At 38.8% G+C, this 20,790-nt stretch overlaps 1 protein-coding gene across 34 annotated transcripts in view; it reads left to right on the forward strand.

The window, feature by feature from the left end:
- The window catches only part of TCF12 (transcription factor 12), a 402,091-nt gene that overhangs the window by 350,964 nt on the left and 30,337 nt on the right, over positions 1-20,790 (forward strand). For 10 of the 34 annotated variants that reach the window (XM_051821974.3, XM_051821976.3, XM_089310421.1 and 7 more), the window contains 4 exons: positions 1,209-1,287; positions 10,594-10,667; positions 11,727-11,798; positions 12,538-12,744. In XM_051821974.3, the coding sequence (XP_051677934.2) occupies positions 1,209-1,287; positions 10,594-10,667; positions 11,727-11,798; positions 12,538-12,744 (432 nt within the window). The remainder of the gene's footprint in view (positions 1-1,208; positions 1,288-10,593; positions 10,668-11,726; positions 11,799-12,537; positions 12,745-20,790) is intronic. The other 24 variants (XM_051821977.3, XM_051821978.3, XM_070054251.2 and 21 more) reach the window with 3 other exon arrangements.

Raw genomic sequence — 20,790 nt, forward strand, 5'->3', positions numbered from 1 at the left:
GAAAGCATCGTATGGCCCAAGTGCTTGGGCACCTGCAACATAGAAGACCCGATGAAGCTCCTAGCTCCTAGTTTTGGTCTGGCCCAGCCCTGGCTGATGTGGCCATTTGGGAATGAACCAGTGGATGAAGGATTCTTTCTGTCTCTCTGTCTCTCTGTCTCTATTTCTCTTTCTCTCTCTCTCTCTCTCTCTCTCTCTCTCTCTCTCTGTGTGTGTGTGTGTGTGTGTGTGTGTCTCCCTCTCTAACTCTTCCTTTCAAATAAATAAGTAAATCTTTTTTCAAAGGTCTGGATAAAAAAAAAGTATTTGACCACTGTTTATCCATATAAGTTGATTGCTGTGCCTCAGTTAAGTGCTGAGTGGTGAAAGTTATTTATTATGCTGTTATTAAAATATGAAAGTCCCAGAAGACACTTCCTAGGGGCCCTTGGTTCCTGAAGTAAGGAGACTTCTAAAATATTTACTGGTTAATTTGGTAAGCTTATTTTTGGCACTGAAGTACCTATGAAGTATTGCCACACAACTTTCAGCCAGAGTACTAACACATATGTATCCAGATGTTACCTCCAAGTAGACTTTTTGGGAAATGAAGTTCACAGATAATTTGGGAAAGACTTTTTGAAACACTTTAGAGTTTTTTCAGTTTCTTCAAGGATGACAGAGTATACTTTGAGAATAAATGTAATTTTTTATAACACACTCAAGTCATTTGGAGCTAAAATTGACAAATACATGGTTCAACAAAACTTTTTAAATGGGAGGTAAGGGACAACTATCAAAATCTTTTGTTTCATAGCTTCAAACTGTTTATTAAAAACATTTCAAAATGTAAGTTAAATGTTTTTCTGAGGGCTTGTTTTTAAAGAATACCACTTAATCTAGGTGGTATATCCTAGACTAGACTACTTAAGTATCAGGTTTGTTAACTTTGTATTCACTTTTTCTTTCTCTGGTTAACAATCAGAAACTTATTTTCTACTGGTGTATTTAAAAAATTACCTATTTAATTCCTTTCTTATTAGAATATACATGGTACATTTTAGTCCTGGTTTTAAAACTGAGGTTTTTGTGGCCTTTGTGTAAATATCAGTCCTACAATTGATGATTTAAAAAGAGTCTTAGATTATAAAAATAATTCCGTGTAATTGGATTTGTATTTTTGCTGTTGTCACATACTGACACATATTTGTCTCTTGTTTCCTGGTCAGATTTATTCTCCTGACCATACCAGCAGTAGTTTCCCATCAAACCCATCAACACCAGTTGGATCACCTTCACCTCTCACAGGTAGGCTTTTGTTTTGTCAAACAACTTAATAATGTGTGCAGCTACTTGAAATATTTTATTGAGATACAATAAAAATTCAAGAAAAAATATCAGATTTTGACTTCAAGAAACTATGTATGGGGGCTGGCACTGTGGCAAGAAGGTTAAGCCTCCATCTGAATGCTGGCATCCCATATGGATACCAGTTCTGCTCCTAGCTGCTCCACTTTTTACTAGCTCCCTGGTAATGTGCCCTGGGAAAGCAGCATAAGATTGCTCAAATGCTTGGATCCCTGCACCCAGGTGGAATACCTGGGTGAAGCTCCTGGCTCCTGGCTTCTACCTCCTGGCTTTGGCCTGGTCCAGTTCCCGGCCATTGAGGCCACTTGGGGAGTGAACCAGCAGATGGAATATTTCTCTCTGTGTCTCTGCCTTTCAAATAAATAAATAAATCTTTTTTTAAAATGTAGGTAGAACCTTCCTTTTGCCTTCATTTTGGAGAAAACTGCAATATTTATTAGCTTTGAGTTACTTATTTGTATCTTAACTGATTTTTAGAATAGTTTGTCAGAATTTCTAAGAATAGTACTTAAAACAGTATAAAAATAAAGCTAGGAGGATCAGGCATTTTGTCTTAAGTCACTGCTTGGGAGGCCTGCATCCTATTTCAGAGTTCCTGTGATAAATTTCAGCTCCTACTTTTTTTTTTTTTTTTTTTTTTTTTTATGATTTACTGACTTATTTGAAAGAGTTAGGCGGGGTATCTTCCATCTGCCAGTTCACTCCCCAGATGGCCACAACAGCTAGGGCTAGACCAAGCCAAAGCCAGAAGCAAGGAGCCATGAGCCTTTTCCGGGTCTCCCACATGGATGCAGGGGCCCAAGGATTTTTGGGCCATCTTTTTCTGCTTTCCCAGGCACTTTATCAAGGAGCTGGGTTGGAAAGTGGAGCCGCTGGGATTTGAACTGGCACCTATATGGGATGCTAGCATTGCAGGTGACAGCTTTACCTGCTATGCCACAAAGCCAGCCCTTCCTGCACTTTTGATCCAGTTTCCTGCTAATGCACTTGGGAGGCAGCAGATGATAGGCTAAGTACTTGGATCCCTGCCATCCATTTCAGAAACCCTGATGGAGATCCAGGCTACTGGTTTCAGGCTGGCTCAGCCCCAGCTGTTGTGGGCATTTGGGAAGTGTTCCAGCAGATGGAACAATGTGTCTGTCTCTCTCTCTGTCTCTGTCTCTCTGCCTTTCAGATAGATAGGTAGGTAAGTAGGTAGATCAACACACAGACAATAAGGTATAAAGATAAAATATGGAAAAGGAGCTAAATCACATAATTTTGCATAGAAAAACAAAAATAACCTATTTAGAAGTAATTGTAACTTCTGTTTCCCTTGTTCTCCACACTTACTATGTACCACGTATGAGATCAGTGTTTCTGCTAGTCTGTCTTAATATTTGGGTCCACTGAGTTCTTATTTCATATAGTTATATGAGGATGAAATAATTTTTTCCCTAAGGAAAAGAACTCTATAAATGTACATGAATATTGTTAGTGGAAATAAACAAGTAAGTGGTTCAGGTTTCCTGTAGTTTTTCCTGATATTTTTCACATTGGTTTTTAACATATTCTAAATGCTGTGTTATGGTATGGATTTATTGAGACATAATTGTTACTGTGAAAATGTTTCAACTTACCAGGAATAGATATAATTACATGAAAATGTTTAATGCCTGTTTATCAATAATTTTAAAACCTGAAAAAATAGTTTTCTAAGCAATAGTTGAAGAAAAACCTTGCTGAAGAAAAAACTGTTTTGAAGAAGACATAAGGCAACTGGATAAAATTACTGTATACCTCCAACAACTAGTTGACCTCAGAAATGTTTTACTGATCAAGTCAGTAGTTAAGTTTGTATAGTTTTCTTTCTTGTTTTTGTTTTTCAGCCTTTTTGCATTGTTCAGGCTTTCTAAAAATCAAGGCTTTGAGGTGCCACAGACCTTGATGTTACCTGTGCTTTGTGTACTAGCCTGGTTAACTCTGCAAGAAGCATTCCCTTTTGGAGATGATGAACTATTGGCAGCTGCTTTCAACTATTAGCAGGTTCTGCCACTTTCTCAGACACCATGGCTTCAGCTGTCTAGTAAAAGTTGAACAGCTGTTCCCCACATAGACAAGACTATGAAAGACCCATTGACTTAAAGTTGTTGTTGAACAGAACTGAAATTACAGGAAGAATGATGTAAATTTAGCCCTACTCACCCTCTTGGCACAGTTTCACTGAAATGCAGTGTTATCATTTTTGCCACAGCCTTTTCACTTTCTCATCTGAGATATTGGTATTATTATGCATTCCCACTGCCTTTCCTCCTCTGCCTCATAAGATGGCTGCCACAGTGTCCTTTAGTTTCTGTTAACATCCAGCAGGAAGCTATAGCAGAGCTCCACATCTGTGAAGGGACATCAATCAGTGAAATGGAGAAGTAGACTTAGACATTTCTTCTTCCATTTTTATTTGGTATTTAAGGGGTAACATTCCTTTATTTAGCTGATTAATGAAAATCTGGACTATTCATTTGTGTAATGAAGGTGTTAATAGACTTCCTTTTCAACTCAGCAGTCATAATCAAAGAGAAATACTTTCACACAGTCCTGCTGAAACAGCAAATCAAACAATGATTTTATGTAGGTGCATCGCTCCTTTCTCATAGTGCTTCCTTCTTATTTTCATATCCCCTAAACATGAGCACACACATGCATGTGCCAGCTCCATGACATGGCAGAGATGGAAAGAGAGGAAGAAGAAAGGGAAGCACTTTGCAATAAAGTATTCACAATCTGAGTGAAAAAGAAAAGGAGCAAACCAAAGCTCCTATACAATATGTGGGAATCATTTTGGAACTTAGGTGACAATGCCTAGTTATCCAGAATAAAGTTCCCTACCCACTGTGTGCTGTCTGCACTTGCCCTGTTCTTTGTTGCCTGAGCATCAGACTTCATAGGTGCAGAGCCTCTAAGGCAGTCATCCTTGTTAAATCCCCATTATTTTCTTGAGAAGGTTTCAGGCAAGAAGCATACATTTGTTTGTTTTTTGACAGGCAGAGTGGACAGTGAGAGAGAGAGACAGAAAGGAAGGTCTTCCTTTGCCATTGGTTCACCCTCCAATGGCCGCCGCGGCTGGCGCACTGCGCTGATCCAATGGCAGGAGCCAGGTACTTATCCTGGTCTCCCATGGGGTGCAGGGCCCAAGGACTTGAGCCATCCTCCACTGCACTCCCTGGCCACAGCAGAGAGCTGGCCTGGAAGAGGGGCAACCGGGACAGAATCCGGCACCCCGACTGGGACTAGAACCCAGTGTGCCGGCGCTGCAAGGCAGAGGATTAGCCTATTGAGCCGCGGCACCGGCCCAAGAAGCATACATTAGTAACTAGAGAGTACTTACTAAGAAGCTTCTGAAATACTGTATCAGTTAGGATGCTTTCCTCTGAGAGGCATAGAAGCTGTTATCTTAGCTAGCTGGAGGAAAGGGAAGATCTGCTACCTTGTGTACACAAAACCCACAGCAGGCAAGGTCTGGTCACTCTTTGCAGTTGTTGAGACTAGTAGCAAAACAGCAGTTCAGGGTACCACATGCAGGTATAACAGTGTCCAATAGAAGAAAAAGGACCACCTCTTCTTTGTTTTGTGTGTGTGTGTGTGTGTGTGTGTGTTTTTAAGATTTATTTATTTATTTGAGAGAGAGAGTTATAGAGGGAGAGACAAAAAGGTCTTCCATCTGCTGATTCACTCCCCAAATGGCTGCATTGGCTAGAGCTGAGCCAATTCGAAACCAGGAGCCAGGAGCTTCTTTCAGGTCTCCCATGTGGGTACATGGGACCAAGCACTTGGGTCATCTTCCAGTGCTTTCCCAGGCCGTAAGCAGAGAGCTGGATTAGAAAAGGAGTAGTGGACATGAACCCGGCGCCCAAATGGAATGCCGGTACTTACAGGCAGAGGCTTAGCCCACTACACCACAGTGCCAGCCCTATTCCTTGTTTTTTTAGGAAGCTTTTTTGAAGTTGCATCAGCAGGTTTCTCCTATGTCTCATTGGGCAGTATGGGTCCTAACACCATTGAATGCAACAGAATGGGACCACCATGTTTGTCTTTGGCATCAGGATTTATCCCAAAAGCTAAGAATAGAGTTACTCTGACCTGGTCCATAGTAGGAAAGGATAGATCTATCCCCAGTCCTCTTGTGAACAGATAAGGCTGTAACAACAAGGAACAAGGGAGGAATGCCCATGTCCTGCTACAATTGTCATTTAGGAAAAGACAACATTTCTGTTAAGAAATGTGTTTACTAAGGATGCTTGGAAGGCAGACAAGTTAAACCCTCCTTTGCCTTTCTTTATTTCCTTCTGAAATGTAAGTGAATCAAAGCTCAGTAATTACAGTACTCTGTATCAGTACTTTGAGCATTCATGGTAAAAATAAAGGGAAGAGACAAACAGAAATCTTAAGTTGGCCTACTTTAATAAGTTGAGGTTTATTTTTGTCCTCTGTCAGTTTTCCTGGTGTTAGATCAAGTACCTGACTTCAGTGAGTTTTCAGTTGAGAAAATGGAAGGTGAACACATTGAAAATAGAGCTGTCAGAATGTGTTTTAAGCTAGTGGTCAGGATAGGTTTCCTGAAGAGTAGGATTTTAAAAGGTAAGGAAGGGGGCCGGTGCTGTGGTGCAGTGGGTTAAAGCCCTGGCCTTGGGCATCCCATATGGGCACTGGTTCTAGTCCCGGCTGCTCCTTTTCCGATCCAACTCTGTGCTATGGCCTGGGAAAGCAGTAGAAGATGGCCCAAGTCTTTGGGCCTCTGCACCTACATGGGGGACCCAGAAGAAGCTCCTGGTTCCTGATTTTGGATCGGCTCAGCTCTGGCTGTTGGAGCCATTTAGGGAATGAACCAGTAGGTGGAAGACTTCTCTTTCTCTCTGTCTCTGTCTCTGTCTGTATCTCTGTCTTTCAAATAAATAAAAATAAATCTTTAAAAAAATAAAGAAAGAAAGGAGCTTTTAGGGCATAAAGGGAAGAACATAACAAAGACTCAGGTATTAAGAAAGCGCATGACCTGCTTTTCCATAGAAACGCTATGATGGAAGCATCGGCTGGGGCCATGTTTAGAAAGCAAAGAATTCAATGCTGTATTAAAGATTGGAATTAGCCAACCTCTTCCAAGCATGGGGGAATCTCGTGGAAGTTTTTTTAGTGTAAGATTTCAAAGAGAAACAAAAATAGGACAGCAAAATATGTAGTAAATTGTCCTAAGAATTCTGTCAGCCACGCAAAATATTCTGTAAGTTTATCAGCCAATTTTATTAGGTGAAATACTAGGTCCTACTCAGAGTGAGAGCAAATCAAAAATACTTGGGTCAATTTTAGATTTAATGATCAAAGCCACTCCAAATTTTCTAGTTAAATGATTAAGTTTTTTATCCTAGCCGTCCAGCAACGTTATTTGCTGGAAATGTTCAATAAATTTTATTATCAGGTAAGTTAATTGATGTCCTTCTTGAATAAGAGTTAACTTCTTAGGGTGGCCAGTGAAAAGTCCAATGTAATTATAGAAATTATTTCCTAGACAGAATAGTTAAACTTCTGCTTATCTGTTATAAAGAACAACCCTCTATAAATGTCTACCACCAGACAGATTTCCAGCCTTTGCACTTTAGTAAAGAAACACAAAAATAACCTGAGGTGTTGAAACATAAAACTTACATTAATTTTCCATGTGTATTAAGTAATTTATGATCATCTTCCTATCACAGACTGATCTCCCAAGGGGATTGGAAAAGCAGGAAAAAATTACAAATAATTAAGAGAAAGTAATTTTTTGTTAGAGTCTTTTTTTTAAAGATTTGTTTATTTGTTTAAAAGAGTTACAGGGAGAGAGAGGGAGAGACCAAGAGATTTTCCACCTGCTGATTCACTGCCCAGATGACCACAAAAGTCAGGGCTAGGCCAGGCTAAAGTCAGGAGCTTCTTCCAATTCTCCCATGTGGGTGACAGGGGCCCAAGTACTTGGGCCATCTTCTGCTACTTTTCCCAGGCGTGTTAGCAAGGAGCTAGATCAGAAGTGGAACAGCCGGGACTCAAACTGGCGCCAATATGGGATGCCAGCACCACAGGCTGCATCTTTACCCACTATGACACAATGTTGGCCCTGTTTAAAAGTCTTTAAAAATAAATTATGATTAACTTATAATTTGTAATTCTACATCAGTGCTTAGAAAGAAGTAATACACTGAAATCGGTGGTAAATATTGGCTAATTATTTTATATGAATTCCTCATATAGCCAGGTAGTGAATTTTGCTAAATTCTACCTATTCGTTGTAAAATTAGTACACAAGCTTTTGTTTCAGTGAACAGTTTTATATTGTCCATGATTTGTTTATGTAATTCATTTATGATTGCATATTTATGTCTAGCAGAAAGCCTTTAAAGGTTCTCAACATAATTTGTTTATGACTTGCTTTTAAGCAAAAAATATGTTAGCTGATATGCAAGTTAAATTTTTTCTTAAAATTTTAGTGTTGGAAATGTATCTGTATAATCAATAGTATATGTTTATATATTATTAATTGTGAAATATATATGTAGAGCTAATTGTGAAATCTTATCATTAAGAATCTGTGTATCCAACTTTTTAATTTGTGAAATGTATGAGATTGACAGAAATACAGCCAATAATTAATTGGTTTTGTTCAGCTAAAATTAGCTGTATCAGGTACAGATTAACTTGAGTTTTTCTGAGATCACAAATTAAGTTGTAGTATGACATTATCATTAGCTACCTAAATATGGTAAAATTTTTCCCTGCAACTCAAGCTCTATCAGAATATGGTTTAAACTTCACTTAACCATTAAGTGAGACAAATTAAGTAAATCTTGAACTTCCAAGCATCAGATTTCCAATGTAATTCGGGCTGTGACTGAAGCTTTAATTAAGAATAGCAAACAGTAATCCATATTAATTGATAGTCCTTAATACTTTTTGTATAACTCACTTTCATATGCACAATCATGAAATAGGAATGATTTTTAATTGGTTTAATTGAAGGTAGAGTGACAGAGGGAGAGACAGAAACAGAGAGACCTCCTATCCGCTGGTTAACTCCCCAAATACCGCAGAAGCTGGGGTTGGGCCAGGCCAGAACCCAGAGCCTTGACTTCCATCCAGCTCTCCCATAAGGGCAGCAGGGACCCAAGTACTTGAGCCATTATCTGGTACCTTCCCAGGCACATTAACAGGAAGCTGGATCAGAAGATGAATAGCTAGGACCCTCTGATGTGGGGTGTATATGATGTTAGCAATGATTTAACCTGATGTTCCACAATGCCTGCCTTTTGTCTTTTTCTTTTTTAAAGGTATTTTGGCTATACCATTAAAACATGGAATTCTCTCCAACATATGAATGAATTCTTTCTTTTATAAAAAAGATTTATTTACTTAAGAGTTAAAGACAGAGGAAGAGACAGAGAGTGAGTTCTTCCATCTGGTGGTTCGTTCCCCAAATGTCTGCAATGGCCATAGCTGATCCTATCTGAAGCCAGGAGCCAGCAGATTCTTCTGGGTCTCCCACGTGGGTGCAGGGGCCCAAGCATTTGGGCCATCTTCCACTGCTTTCTTGGGCCATAATCAGGGAGCCGAATCAGAAGTGGAGCAGTCAGGATGCAAACCAGCACCCATATGGGATGTTGGCACTGTAGGCAGAGGCTTAACCTACTATGCCACAGCTCTATACCCTGAATGAATAAGTTTTTCTGTGTTTATTCTTTTTTCTCTGAATTCGTATCCTTTTTCTATCTGCATTTTTATTGTATTTTTATCAGTCAAATAATAATATTTAAAGAAAGTTTTTGTAGTGATGTTTTCAAAATTAAATCATCATTTTGGTATAAATGATGTTGGCAGAATTTGTAGCAGATGATCCCAAATGCATTTGTAGTCATTTGAAATTGTTTCCTCAGTGCATTACTAAAGACAGTTTATTATTGTTACCCTTTAATAATAAAGCAATTTGAGCTTGTAAATTAAGTATCATAAGTATATTCACACTCTTTAATTCAGAAGTGCTACTTATCTTTTTTTTTTTTTTTTTTTTTGACAGGCAGAGTGGACAGTGAGAGAGAGAGAGAGAGAGACAGAGAGAAAGGTCCTCCCCTCTGCCGTTGGTTCACCCTCCAATGGCCGCTGCGGCTGGCGCACTGTGGCCAGGGCACCGTGCCAATCCAATGGCAGGAGCCAGGTACTTATCCTGGTCTCCCATGGGGTGCAGGGCCCAAGTACCTGGGCCATCCTCCACTGCACTCCCTGGCCACAGCAGAGAGCTGGCCTGGAAGAGGGGCAGCCGGGACAGAATCCAGCGCCCTGACTGGGACTAGAACCCAGTGTGCTGGCACCGCAGGCGGAGGATTAGCCTAGTGAGCCGCGGCACCAGCCACTACTTATCTTGAAGACATACTCCCACCAAAGAAAATTTAAAAATCTGGGCCAGTGTGTATAGCACACTGGTAGTGTAGCAGATTAAGCTGCCGCCTGTGATGCTGGCATCCTATATGGGCACTGGTTTGAATTTCAGCCACTCTACTTCCAGTGCAGCTCCCTACTAATGTACCTGGGAAAACAGCAGAATTTGTCCCAAGTATTTGGGCCAGTGCCATCCACATTGGAGACCTAGATGAAGCTCCTGGCTCCCAACTTCAGCCTGGCCCAGCCTTGGCTGTTGAGGCCATCTGGGGAGTGAACTAGTGATGGAGAATGTCTCTCTCTGTGTCTCTCATCCTTTCAAATGAAGTAATCAATTAAAAAAATTTAAATGTCACAATAGTGCATATACCGCTATTTATAACAGTCAATTGCTGGTATCCAAATGTCCAGCAATGAAATGTAATGTGTAGTTAAGCAAAATGGGTATAGAGAACTGGATGACTATTAATATAATCATTGATAGCATTATCAAAGACTGCATAGAAACATGGCAGGAAGGGGGAAAATGTGTTGTGTACTAGAGTACATTTTCTTAAGATATGTATTCATTTGGACATTCTAAAGAATATACAAACATGAAAGTAGTTATATTTTAAAGTTTGTTTTTCTCTGATTTTTCAGCTGCCTACATTGCTGTATTAATAATTAAAGAGGGCTTTTCTATGTGTTGGGCTCATAAGTAACCAATACCATACTGAAGGCTAAACAAAAATCTTCATGCAAATTTGTTTATAGTTACTGTTCCTTCAGAACTTTATCAAGATTACTTAGTGTGTGGGTGCTTTTGGTTTTTAACAGGTACCAGTCAGTGGCCCAGACCTGGAGGGCAAGCTCCTTCATCTCCAAGCTATGAAAATTCACTCCACTCCCTGGTAAGAGCCTCTTTCAGGTCATTGCAGGCCACACAGGATTTTATGATAGTGTGGAGTTCTTTTCTCTCTCTCCTACCCCTTCTCTCTCTCTTTCTCTCTCTCTGCCTCCCCTCCCCCCTTCTTTTTCTTCTTTTTTTGTAGATCTCATGTAACAATGAAGAAACAGTAGGATAGCATTACACATGAATTCTTTGCTAACAAATGGCCTGATTTAGTTGAAAAATACAAGACACATTGAGTATGGCTTTTGCCATTTGTTCTTTGGGACATCAGGCTTCTGATGTCTGGACAGCTGGTGTTAAAATAGTGTTATGAGATTTTTGTTTCTTTGACAAATCCAGGGCTTAATTTTTCTCTAGAGTTTCAAACATACGAGAAAACTTTGAGGGAAAAAGAAACAAAGGAAGGCAACAAAATCAAGTCCAGCAATGCAAAATAGTTGTGTTTTGTTTTACTCTTCATTATAATACTGTGTATAATTTATCACATGTCCATTAAAAAATTTAAGTATCAGTTATTTTTGTCATGACAGTGTTATTTGCCATATTTTCTTATTGAAAAAAGAATAATTATGCCAGTTATACAAGCAGAATGTTATCAAGGCTGTAGAATTATCAAACCTCCTAGATACTCAAGTGTGAAGAATTTGTAATGTTAACTACTGTTGCTTTTGTACACTTACATTTCTAACCCAGAATTACAAAGTATATTAAAAACAAAATAAGGATGATTTGATGGAATTCTGAATCATACTGTTGTTCATGTTGCAAGTAGAAATGTTCTTTTTCTGTGACTAACAGAACATTTTAAATTTAAAGAGTTTTCTTCTCATGTATTTTGCAAGCAAATATAAGCAAACTGTGTGCTATTTAGATGCTAACCTCGTAACCTCCATGTTAAACCCTAGCCTTCTTGTACCTTAATGCAAGTAGATCTCGCAGGTCTCCGCGTTAACTTTACTAACATGTTATGCTGATGTGCACAACAGCTATTTCCTCATCTCTTTTGGAGTTAATCTTAACCTGTGCTTTGCCTCCTGTTCTGTCTTGACTTTGCCAGAAAAATCGAGTTGAGCAGCAACTTCACGAGCATTTGCAAGATGCAATGTCCTTCTTAAAGGATGTCTGTGAGGTACTATTTCTTTTAGATGGTGCCTTTTTTGTGTTTCAGTTAATTATACTTCCCATTATCTATTTAAAATCTTCAAGCCATACAGACTCCAAGTCTTTTAAAATCCAGCAATTGACCATTTCCGTTTTTAATAACTGTATGTAAGACAGACTTTTGTCTCTTATGTTATTGAGAGTGAGTCTTTTTAAAAGAGCTCTACTGGCATGTGCTTTTGGTTTTTAAAATTCTAATAAGTTTCTGTTTGGGGCATGTGTGTATCCACAGGAAGACTATCATTTCTTCATTTTTGTCAAAGAATATATCTGGGTGTGTTTACCATTTAAGATAGGTAGCTTTATTCAGTTAAAGTTAGAACTTAAACTTGATGGATTTGAGGATCCTTCCCCGAATTGCCATCATTTAAAGATTAATTTAAAATACAGATTATTGTTTTTTAAAATAAATTATAATTGAATATCAACACAGTAGCCTTCATCTTTTGTGAAGCTAAAAAAGAAAAGATCCACATAGTAAATTGGGAAATTCATCTTATGAAACAAGGATTTATTTCTGAAGGTTTGAAAGTTTAGCATAGTTTTATCTTTTCTGTTGATTTCTGGTGCAGGTACTTGCTTTTGAAGCTATTTGATATTACATTTTACTTGCTGTTTTCTGTAGATCCCAAAGTAGGAAGTATAGTGGTTTAATGAATGTAACATATACCAGCAGTAACTTCCATATTTATTCCAATCCTTAACAGCAGTCTCGAATGGAGGATCGTTTAGACAGGCTGGATGATGCTATCCACGTGCTGCGGAACCATGCTGTGGGACCTTCCACCAGTTTGCCCGCTGGTCACAGTGATATACACAGTTTATTGGGACCATCCCATAATGCACCAATTGGAAACCTCAATTCAAACTATGGAGGATCAAGCCTTGTTACAAGCAGTCGATCAGCCTCAATGGTAAAATAATGTTCATGTTTTTTGTAATGATGACAAAAACCTATTGTCTTAAATAATTTTTCACAAAATTTTCGTGGCAAAGGGTCTTTCACTTTGAAAGGAAGGTAAAGAGTGGTTTATAAGAATGTCCATTACTGTCCTGTGCAGGGTCATTGCTGAGTTTTGGCCTATTAAATACTACTATGACCATGTGCAAAAAGCAGAAACTTTCTACAGAGATCATTTTAGCTTAAACTTGGATTTTTTTCCTGCTGTGTAGTAATCGGCATGATAGTTTTTGCCTTGAATTAGAGACTGGAACTCTGAATAGCAAAAGTAGTAAAGCAAGAATACATTTCAAGGATCCCGGTATAAAAAAAGTTGTTTATAATTTGGAACCAGCCTTCGGTTAGCTTCAGAAAGAATGTGAAACTCCAATTTGTATAAGTCCAAATTTAAGCTTTATTCCTAAATGAAACAAAAAATGGGGGACAAGTTTTAAGATTGACTGTAAAAATCAAAGAAAGGAAACAATTTTAGATTAATCCCCAAAGAAAATAATTCGGTCCATCTTTTTAAAAACATGGTAATTCTTAGGGAAATAAATGGAGACTTTTACAGCCATTGACATCGAAAATTCTGTGCTTATTTTTTATCCAAATTGTCTTTTAAAGAATGAGGTTCTGATTGAGCCTGCTTTGTTTAACTGATACCATGTGTATACATGTTTATGGCATGCTGTGAAATATTCTCCTATGAAACAGATTTCTAGCTGTCAGCCATGTGATCAAGGCTAACTCTCACCTATCATCAGAATAATTAGGTGCCCCAAATGCTAAAGGCTTGTGTTCTGTAAAAGAGGATTGGTTCCAGATTTTCACAGTCACATGTCAGCCAGCAATTTATATTCAGTTTGGAGTCTCCAAAGTAAACATCAAACAAAGCTGCCTGGTCTCTAAGAAAAGTATTTTCCAACAACATGGGTGATATTTCATGCCTACATATCTTTAACAACCAGAATTTTTTTTTTTTTTTTTTTTTTTTGACAGGCAGAATGGACAGAGAGAGAGACAGAGAGAAAGGTCTTCCTTTGCCGTTGGTTCACCCTCCAATGGCCGCCGTGGCCGGCGCGCTGCGGCCAGCGCACCGCGCTGATCCGATGGCAGGAGCCAGGAGCCAGGTGCTTTTCCTGGTCTCCCATGGGGTGCAGGGCCCAAGCACCTGGGCCATCCTCCACTGCACTCCCTGGCCACAGCAGAGAGCTGGCCTGGAAGCAGGGCAACCAGGACAGAATCCGGCGCCCCAACCGGGGCTAGAACCCGGTGTGCCGGCGCCGCTAGGCGGAGGATTAGCCTAGTGAGCCGCGGCGCCAGCCAACCAGAATTTTTTTTAAAAGATTTATTTATTTATTTGAAAGTCAGTTACACAGAGAGGAGAGGCAGAGAGAGGTCTTCGATCTGTTGGTTCACTCCCCAAATGGCCACAATGGCCGGAGCTGTGCCAATCCAAAACCAGGAGCCAGGAGCTTCTTCCAGGTCTTCCATGTGGGAGCAGGGGCCCAAGCACTTGGGCCATCTTCTGCTTTCCCAGGGTTAGAAGTGGAGCAGCCAGGACTCAAACCAGTGCCAGTTTGGGATGCCGCCGTTGCAGGCAGCAGGCAGCAGCTTAACCTTCTACCATGCCGGCCTCTCCCAACCTTCTAAAAAAAAATTATTTTCACAATTTATTTATTTGAGAGGCAGAGTTACAGACAGGGAGAGACAGAGAGAGGTCCTCCATCCACTGATTGACTCTCCAGATGGCTGCAATGGCCAGAACTGGGCTGATCTGAAGCCAGTTTTTTCTGGGTCTCCCACATGAGTGCAGAGGCCCAAGACCATCCTTAGCTGCTTTTCCCAGGGCATCAGCAGGGAGCTAGATCGAAAGTGGAGCAACCAGGACTCAAACCATCACCCATATGGGATGGCAGAGCCTCTGGCTGCTGGCCCTGAGTTTATCTGCTTTTATTATTCCCTCATGTATTTTGTTCATTGATCATGAATTCTCTTATTTGACAAAGAATTACTTTCCATTTTATGTCTGAACTATAGAGATGTTTATTTTTCCTGTTTTCATATAACTTTAACTTTACAGAAATACTTTTTCCTGTTTTCATATAAAATAGTATTTGCTTTAGGCTCCTAAAAACAGAGGTTGCATTATCAAAATTACAAAATGACCACAGAAATTTCAGTTCATCAATAATTCTGTATCACTATATGAATTTTGTGGGAACAGGGGCAGGCATTGTGGCCTGTTGAGTAAAGCTGCTACCTGTGACACTGGCATCACATACAGGCGCCAGTTCCCTGCTAATGTCCTGTAGAACTAGCAGAAGATGGTCCAAGTGCCTGGGCCCCTGCACCCACATGGAGTCCTAAAGAAGCTTCTGGCTCCTAGCTTTGGCCTGCCTCAGCCCTGGCTGTTGTAGCCATTTGGGGAATGAACCAGCAGATGAATGATCTCTCCCTGTGTCTCTCCCTCCAGGTATCCCTCTCTCTTCCTTCATATCTCCCTTTCTCTCCCATCTCTGACTTTCTAATAAACAAAATAAACCTTTGTTTTAAAGGTTTTTTAATTTTGGGGGAACAAGCATTTAGCAGTTAAGATGCCTGCCTCTCAAATCAAAGCCTGGGTTTACTTCCTTGTCCCAACTCCTGACTCCAGCTTCCCAGATCTTGGGAAGCTATGGTTGTGATGGCTCAAGTAGTTGGGTTTCTGCACCCATGTGGAAGACCTGGGATTGAATTTCTAACTCCCAGATTCAGCCCTGGCCCAACTCCAGCCCTAAGCCCAAGCTGTTGAAGGCATTTACAGAGTGAACCAGAAGATAGGAATTCTCCCTGTGTCTGCCTTTCTCTTTGTGTCTCTGTGCTTCTCAAATAAATAAAAATGGAAATTGTAAAATGAGCTTTTTTTTAATCCAAATATTCTTCTTCATGTACACTCCCAAATATTTATTTATTTATTTGAAATGCATAGTAATCAGGGAGGTGCGGGGGACAGAGACAGTGATCTTACATCCTCTGGTTCACTCCCCAAATGGCTGCAGTAGCCCAGACTGGGCAGGCTGAAGCCAAGAACCTGGAACTCCATCTTGGTCTTCCATGTGGGTGGGTGACAGGGACCCAAGTAACTTGGGCCATCTTCAAATGTCTTCCCAGGTTCATTAGTAGGGAGCTGGGTTGGAAGCAAAACAGCTGAGACTTGAATCACCTCTCCAGTACAGGATGTGTTGTTGGTGGCAGCTTAACCTGCTGGACCACAATGCTGGCCCCAAGACTAGCTTCTTTAAAACATATATTTTCATCATTCCATTTATTTCTTGCAGAGAGTAGAATTATTCTGATAAACATAAAACTTCACAGAACATTCAGATAACATTTTTGTTATAATGGAATTTTTGCTGATGGGCATTAATATAGGTAAGCATACTTGTTGGATTTAAATGTGATATTGCTCTCTCCCTTAGCATGTAGAAAAGTATACTTTTTCTATAAAAGACCAGAAAGTAAATACTTTCATCTTTGAAGACTGCCTGGTCTGTGTCACAGCTGCTTAGCTTTGACATTGTAACATGAAAACAGCTATGGACAATATGAAAACAAATGGGTATGGCTGCATTGCAGTAAAATTATATTTACCAAAATGCACTTCTTTATTTATTTAAAAAAAAGAAGAGTAGGACAAGATTTAGCCATGAGCCATACTTTTCCAGCTCATGATTTAGAACATAAATTGGCATGGATAAAAGTGGTCAGTATGCTTTTTCATTTTCTTGGATTCTATAACTTTTTTCTTACTTTGTTTTAATTAATAATTTGGGGGTTTTGTTGAAGTCATTGGATTATTAGAATGGAGTCAGGATGTTCTGGGGTATAAGAATTGGAGTTGATGGCAAGGAGAAAGTGATAACAAAAGTTCAACCCCCAGCCTATAGAACAAACACATCAGTGATCAGCTACTTATAGTATAAAATCTGCTTAGACATACTTTAAAACTGTCATTTGAGAAAATAGCTCTGTTTTTGAGAACCTCTGTCTACGTTGTTTTTCATTCCAACAAGACTAAGCCAGTAAGATCATGTACAACTGGTATTATTGTGTTATAGTTTAAATAAATAGTATTTTTTGATTGTTCCAGAAATGGACTTTTATTTCTAGAGTTTATTTATTTATTTGAGAGGCAGAGTTTCAGACGGAGAGAGAGAGAGAGAGAGAAAGGTCTTCTGTCCGCTGGTTCACTCCCCAAATGGCCACAATGGCCAGAGCTGGGCCAGTCCTAAGCCGGGAGCCGGGAGCCTCTTCCAGATCTCCCACTTGGGCCATCTTACACTGCTTTCCCAAGCCATGACAGAGAGCCGGATCAGAAGAAGAGCCAGCCAGAGCTGGAAACTGGTGCCCACATGGGATGCCGGCACCGCAGGCAGAGGCTTAACCTGTTACACCACAACATTAGCCCCGGAAATGGACTTTTATATTTTACCTCAAGGTGATAAAACTATCACCTGCCAAAAAATATGTCCACAAGATACCAAAATACCAAAAAATCTTAATTTTGACTATTGTTTCCTTTAGCTGGACATTCTTGATGAGCATCAGTTAAATGAGGTTTCAGAGGCCGGCGCTATGGCACAGAGGGCTAACACCCTGGCCTGCAGTGCCGGCATCCCATATGGGCACCAGTTCTAGTCCCCGCTGCTCCACTTCTGATAAAGCTCTCTGCTATGGCCTGGGAAAACAGTGGAAGATGGACCAACTACCTGGCCCCCTGCACCCCCATGGGAGACCCAGAAGAAGCTCCTGGCTCCTGGCTTCGAATTGGCGCAGCTCCGGCTGTTGTGGCCAATTGGGGAGTGAACCATCGGATGGAGGACTTCTCTCTCTCTCTCTGCCTCTCCTCTCTCTGTGTAATTCTGACTTTCAAATTAAAAAAAATAAATTTTTTAAAAAATGAGGTTTCAATCATAAAAGGCTTTTAACATTTTTAACTACCTAATATACATAAAAATTAAATTTCCCTGAAAGATAATGATATATTGAAGAAAAGAAAGTAAGAAATGGGTAATTCATGTTCCTTTTTGTATAATTATTGTAGCCAGCCTTGCATCTTTTAGTAATTTTGAGTGGTGTTACCACTTTCCTGTACTTCATTTCCTACTCCATTTCAAGTTTTGTTGTATTTCTCTATATTTGCTTAAGCAAATATAAAACTTAGAACTTTTTGTCAAATACCATCAGTATGTGATACTAATGTATCATTTAAACTTTAAAGCAAAATCACTGCTTTTGAACTATTAAAATTTTGTCATTTGGCTTTAGTTTTGTTCCCACTCACCTAGGTAAGAGGGAAGTAAACTTTTGAAATAAACTGCTGACAGAGTGAAAAATATGGCAAACTGGCATATTTTAACTGGCAAACTGAAAATTGAATAATTAATTTCATTTGAGCATTAAAGATCTCAGCAGTATAAAGTTACTGTATTTGAGTGGCTAGGTTCAACAACTCCAATGATAGCACTTAAAACAAAAAGTCTTCGTTCATACAGTGATTTCAGCTTCAGACCAAAACTAAATGAAATCAGATAGAATTTTTTTTTGCACTATTGGAAACTTGATGCAGATCTTTAAAAATCCTTGTTTATTTTATACCAGCTTGTTATAAAATCCCATGATGTCTTTTGATTTCATTGTTATGCGTTCTAAGGAAATTTAATCAAGGCATTTTTCTTAATTTTTAAAAAATTTCTTGATTTTTTTATTGTTTAATCTGTTGTAGTTGTATAGCATTCTTGTTATGAGAGCATAGTAAGAAATATTAAATTGCAGAATTTAAAACTACTTTACATAATGATTTAAAATGTCTGTTTTCCAAATTCTGAAGCAGTTAGAGAAACTTTTTTTCTTAGTTTTAAGAGACTTAAGATTGTTGTTAACAGGAGTCACTATACTAACTTTCCATGCAGGACCTCTGTCCTCAAAGACTTGTATTATAATTATGTCTAAGTGCTCGCCAAAGATATATCATTCTTAGGTGCTTCTTTTAATTAAGTTTCTTAAAAAAAAAAAAGTGAAATTAATTTCAAGATGCAATGACTTTGAACAGCCCTTTCTCGCTGTGAGGAACCATTTGTTTATTTTTTGTTTTTTGTACCAATTGTTGAACTCTCTCTCTCTATATATATGGCTGGTCTTCTGTGTATAAAGTTAATCAAAAATGTATCTTAGTGGAGAATGGGACTGGGAATGGGAGAGGAAGGAGGAAGAGGAGAGGTGGAGTGTGGGTGGAAGGGCAGGTATGATGGGAAAAAATCACTATATTCCTAAAGTTGTACTTATGAAATGCATGAAGTTTGTATTCCTTAAATAAAAGGTTTCTTTGGGGTGGGGGGGAAGAAGATTGTTGTTAAAGACTTAACAGGCAAATAGGGTAACATTTTATTCAAAATTACCTCAGCATTTTTATCACTTATCAGAATAAATGTAGAGTCATTTAACTTTCCACTTGGGCAACACGTGATTTTTGTACTAGAGATGTATATACTGTAGAAGCTATGCATCTAGGTTTCAACTGAATAGAAGAACTTTCCTTTTATAACTACTCATTCATTACTTCTGACCATGTTTTCCTAAAAGTACCATTTTTTTAAAACTTTATTAAGATCATATAACAGTGCTTTTTAAGGGTTTTGGTAACATATTAAAGTGGCATTTTTTTAAAGTTTAAAAACCATAGAGGTTATACATTTTGGAAATATCATTTAAAAGGAAACAAAACAAGTACAATATTACCATTTTTCTAGCTTAAAACCCTACTTCAGATAAAACAAATGACTTCAGGCTAGACAGGACATAAAGATCATTTAATTAGTCTATAGATTAATAATGATTAATTTAAATCATTAGCATTCAGTGAATAGTGCAAATTAAACAAATTATTAGAATAGAATTCAGAATCAGAGGAATTCATACTGAGTACTTTTCAGTCTGTTCCTTAATTCACAAGACCTCTTATTCATCAACTAATTAGATTTAACATTTTTTTTCATTGTGAGTGCTAAAGCTATTGGCCAATTTCAATGAAAGCAAGTTTCTTGTTGGGTGCTCCCACAAAAGTAAAATAAAACCATACACAGATTGTGAAAATTCAGAATACAGGATGATGTCATTTAATGGGATGAGACTTTTATTATGAAATGAAACTCTCTATAATAATTGGAATATAGAGCATAGCAAGCTGGGTTTGCCTTTGCCTGCTACTCCCCCAATAGCAGCAGCCTGTCAGCTGTATGCTAACGAAGTGAACAATTAAACAGGGCCCTATCTGGCTGGCCTCACAGGCTCTGGGCTTAGACAAAGAACTGTTTATACACCTGTTGTGTGTGTAGACAGAGCCATTTCAATGTGGAACTGCAGATTAAAGGAAGGGACATGGGAGCCAGGGTGAGCAAGGGTTAAAGAGAATTATAAGAACTGTGGAAGTCAAATTCTCCAGAAAATATATGAGTGCAATTTGCAAGGGGAATCAAGTTACAAAGAAAAAATTCCTGCTAACTTCATTAATGTGAAAAACTCCAGACTTCAAGCTTTCTGCTAGTCTTAGACCATTTTTAAAGGGTTATAGTTTTGCTGTTTGTGCCAATTAAATTTTTTCCTTTGGAGGTCAATCATTTGTAGGTTGGTGTGAAAAAAAAAAATACTTACTTTGTAGTCTTCCATAAAAGCAAAAATATGTGCTGGTGTTTTCATCTCAAAATAAATGAAACATTTCTGAATCTCCTTAAAGGAAAGGCAAAATCTCTAAGATTTGTCCTTTAGATAATGATTCTTTGTGTGCCAAGCTTTTCATCAGAAAGGAGGTGATAGAACATTTTTTTGTTATAAGTTTCAGAAAAATCAAAGAATTGTTTATATTATTGAAATAAAAGGAAATCAGAATTCAGCAGATGCATCATCACTTAAATGAGTGAAAATTGATTTTTACTGTTTAGTCATATCTTCCAGAGCTATAAACTGTTTTTACATTTGT

Source organism: Oryctolagus cuniculus, chromosome 12, assembly GCF_051225735.1.
Source record: "Oryctolagus cuniculus isolate XC-2025 breed Fujian yellow rabbit chromosome 12, ASM5122573v1, whole genome shotgun sequence".
Classification (NCBI taxonomy): Eukaryota; Metazoa; Chordata; class Mammalia; order Lagomorpha; family Leporidae; genus Oryctolagus; species Oryctolagus cuniculus.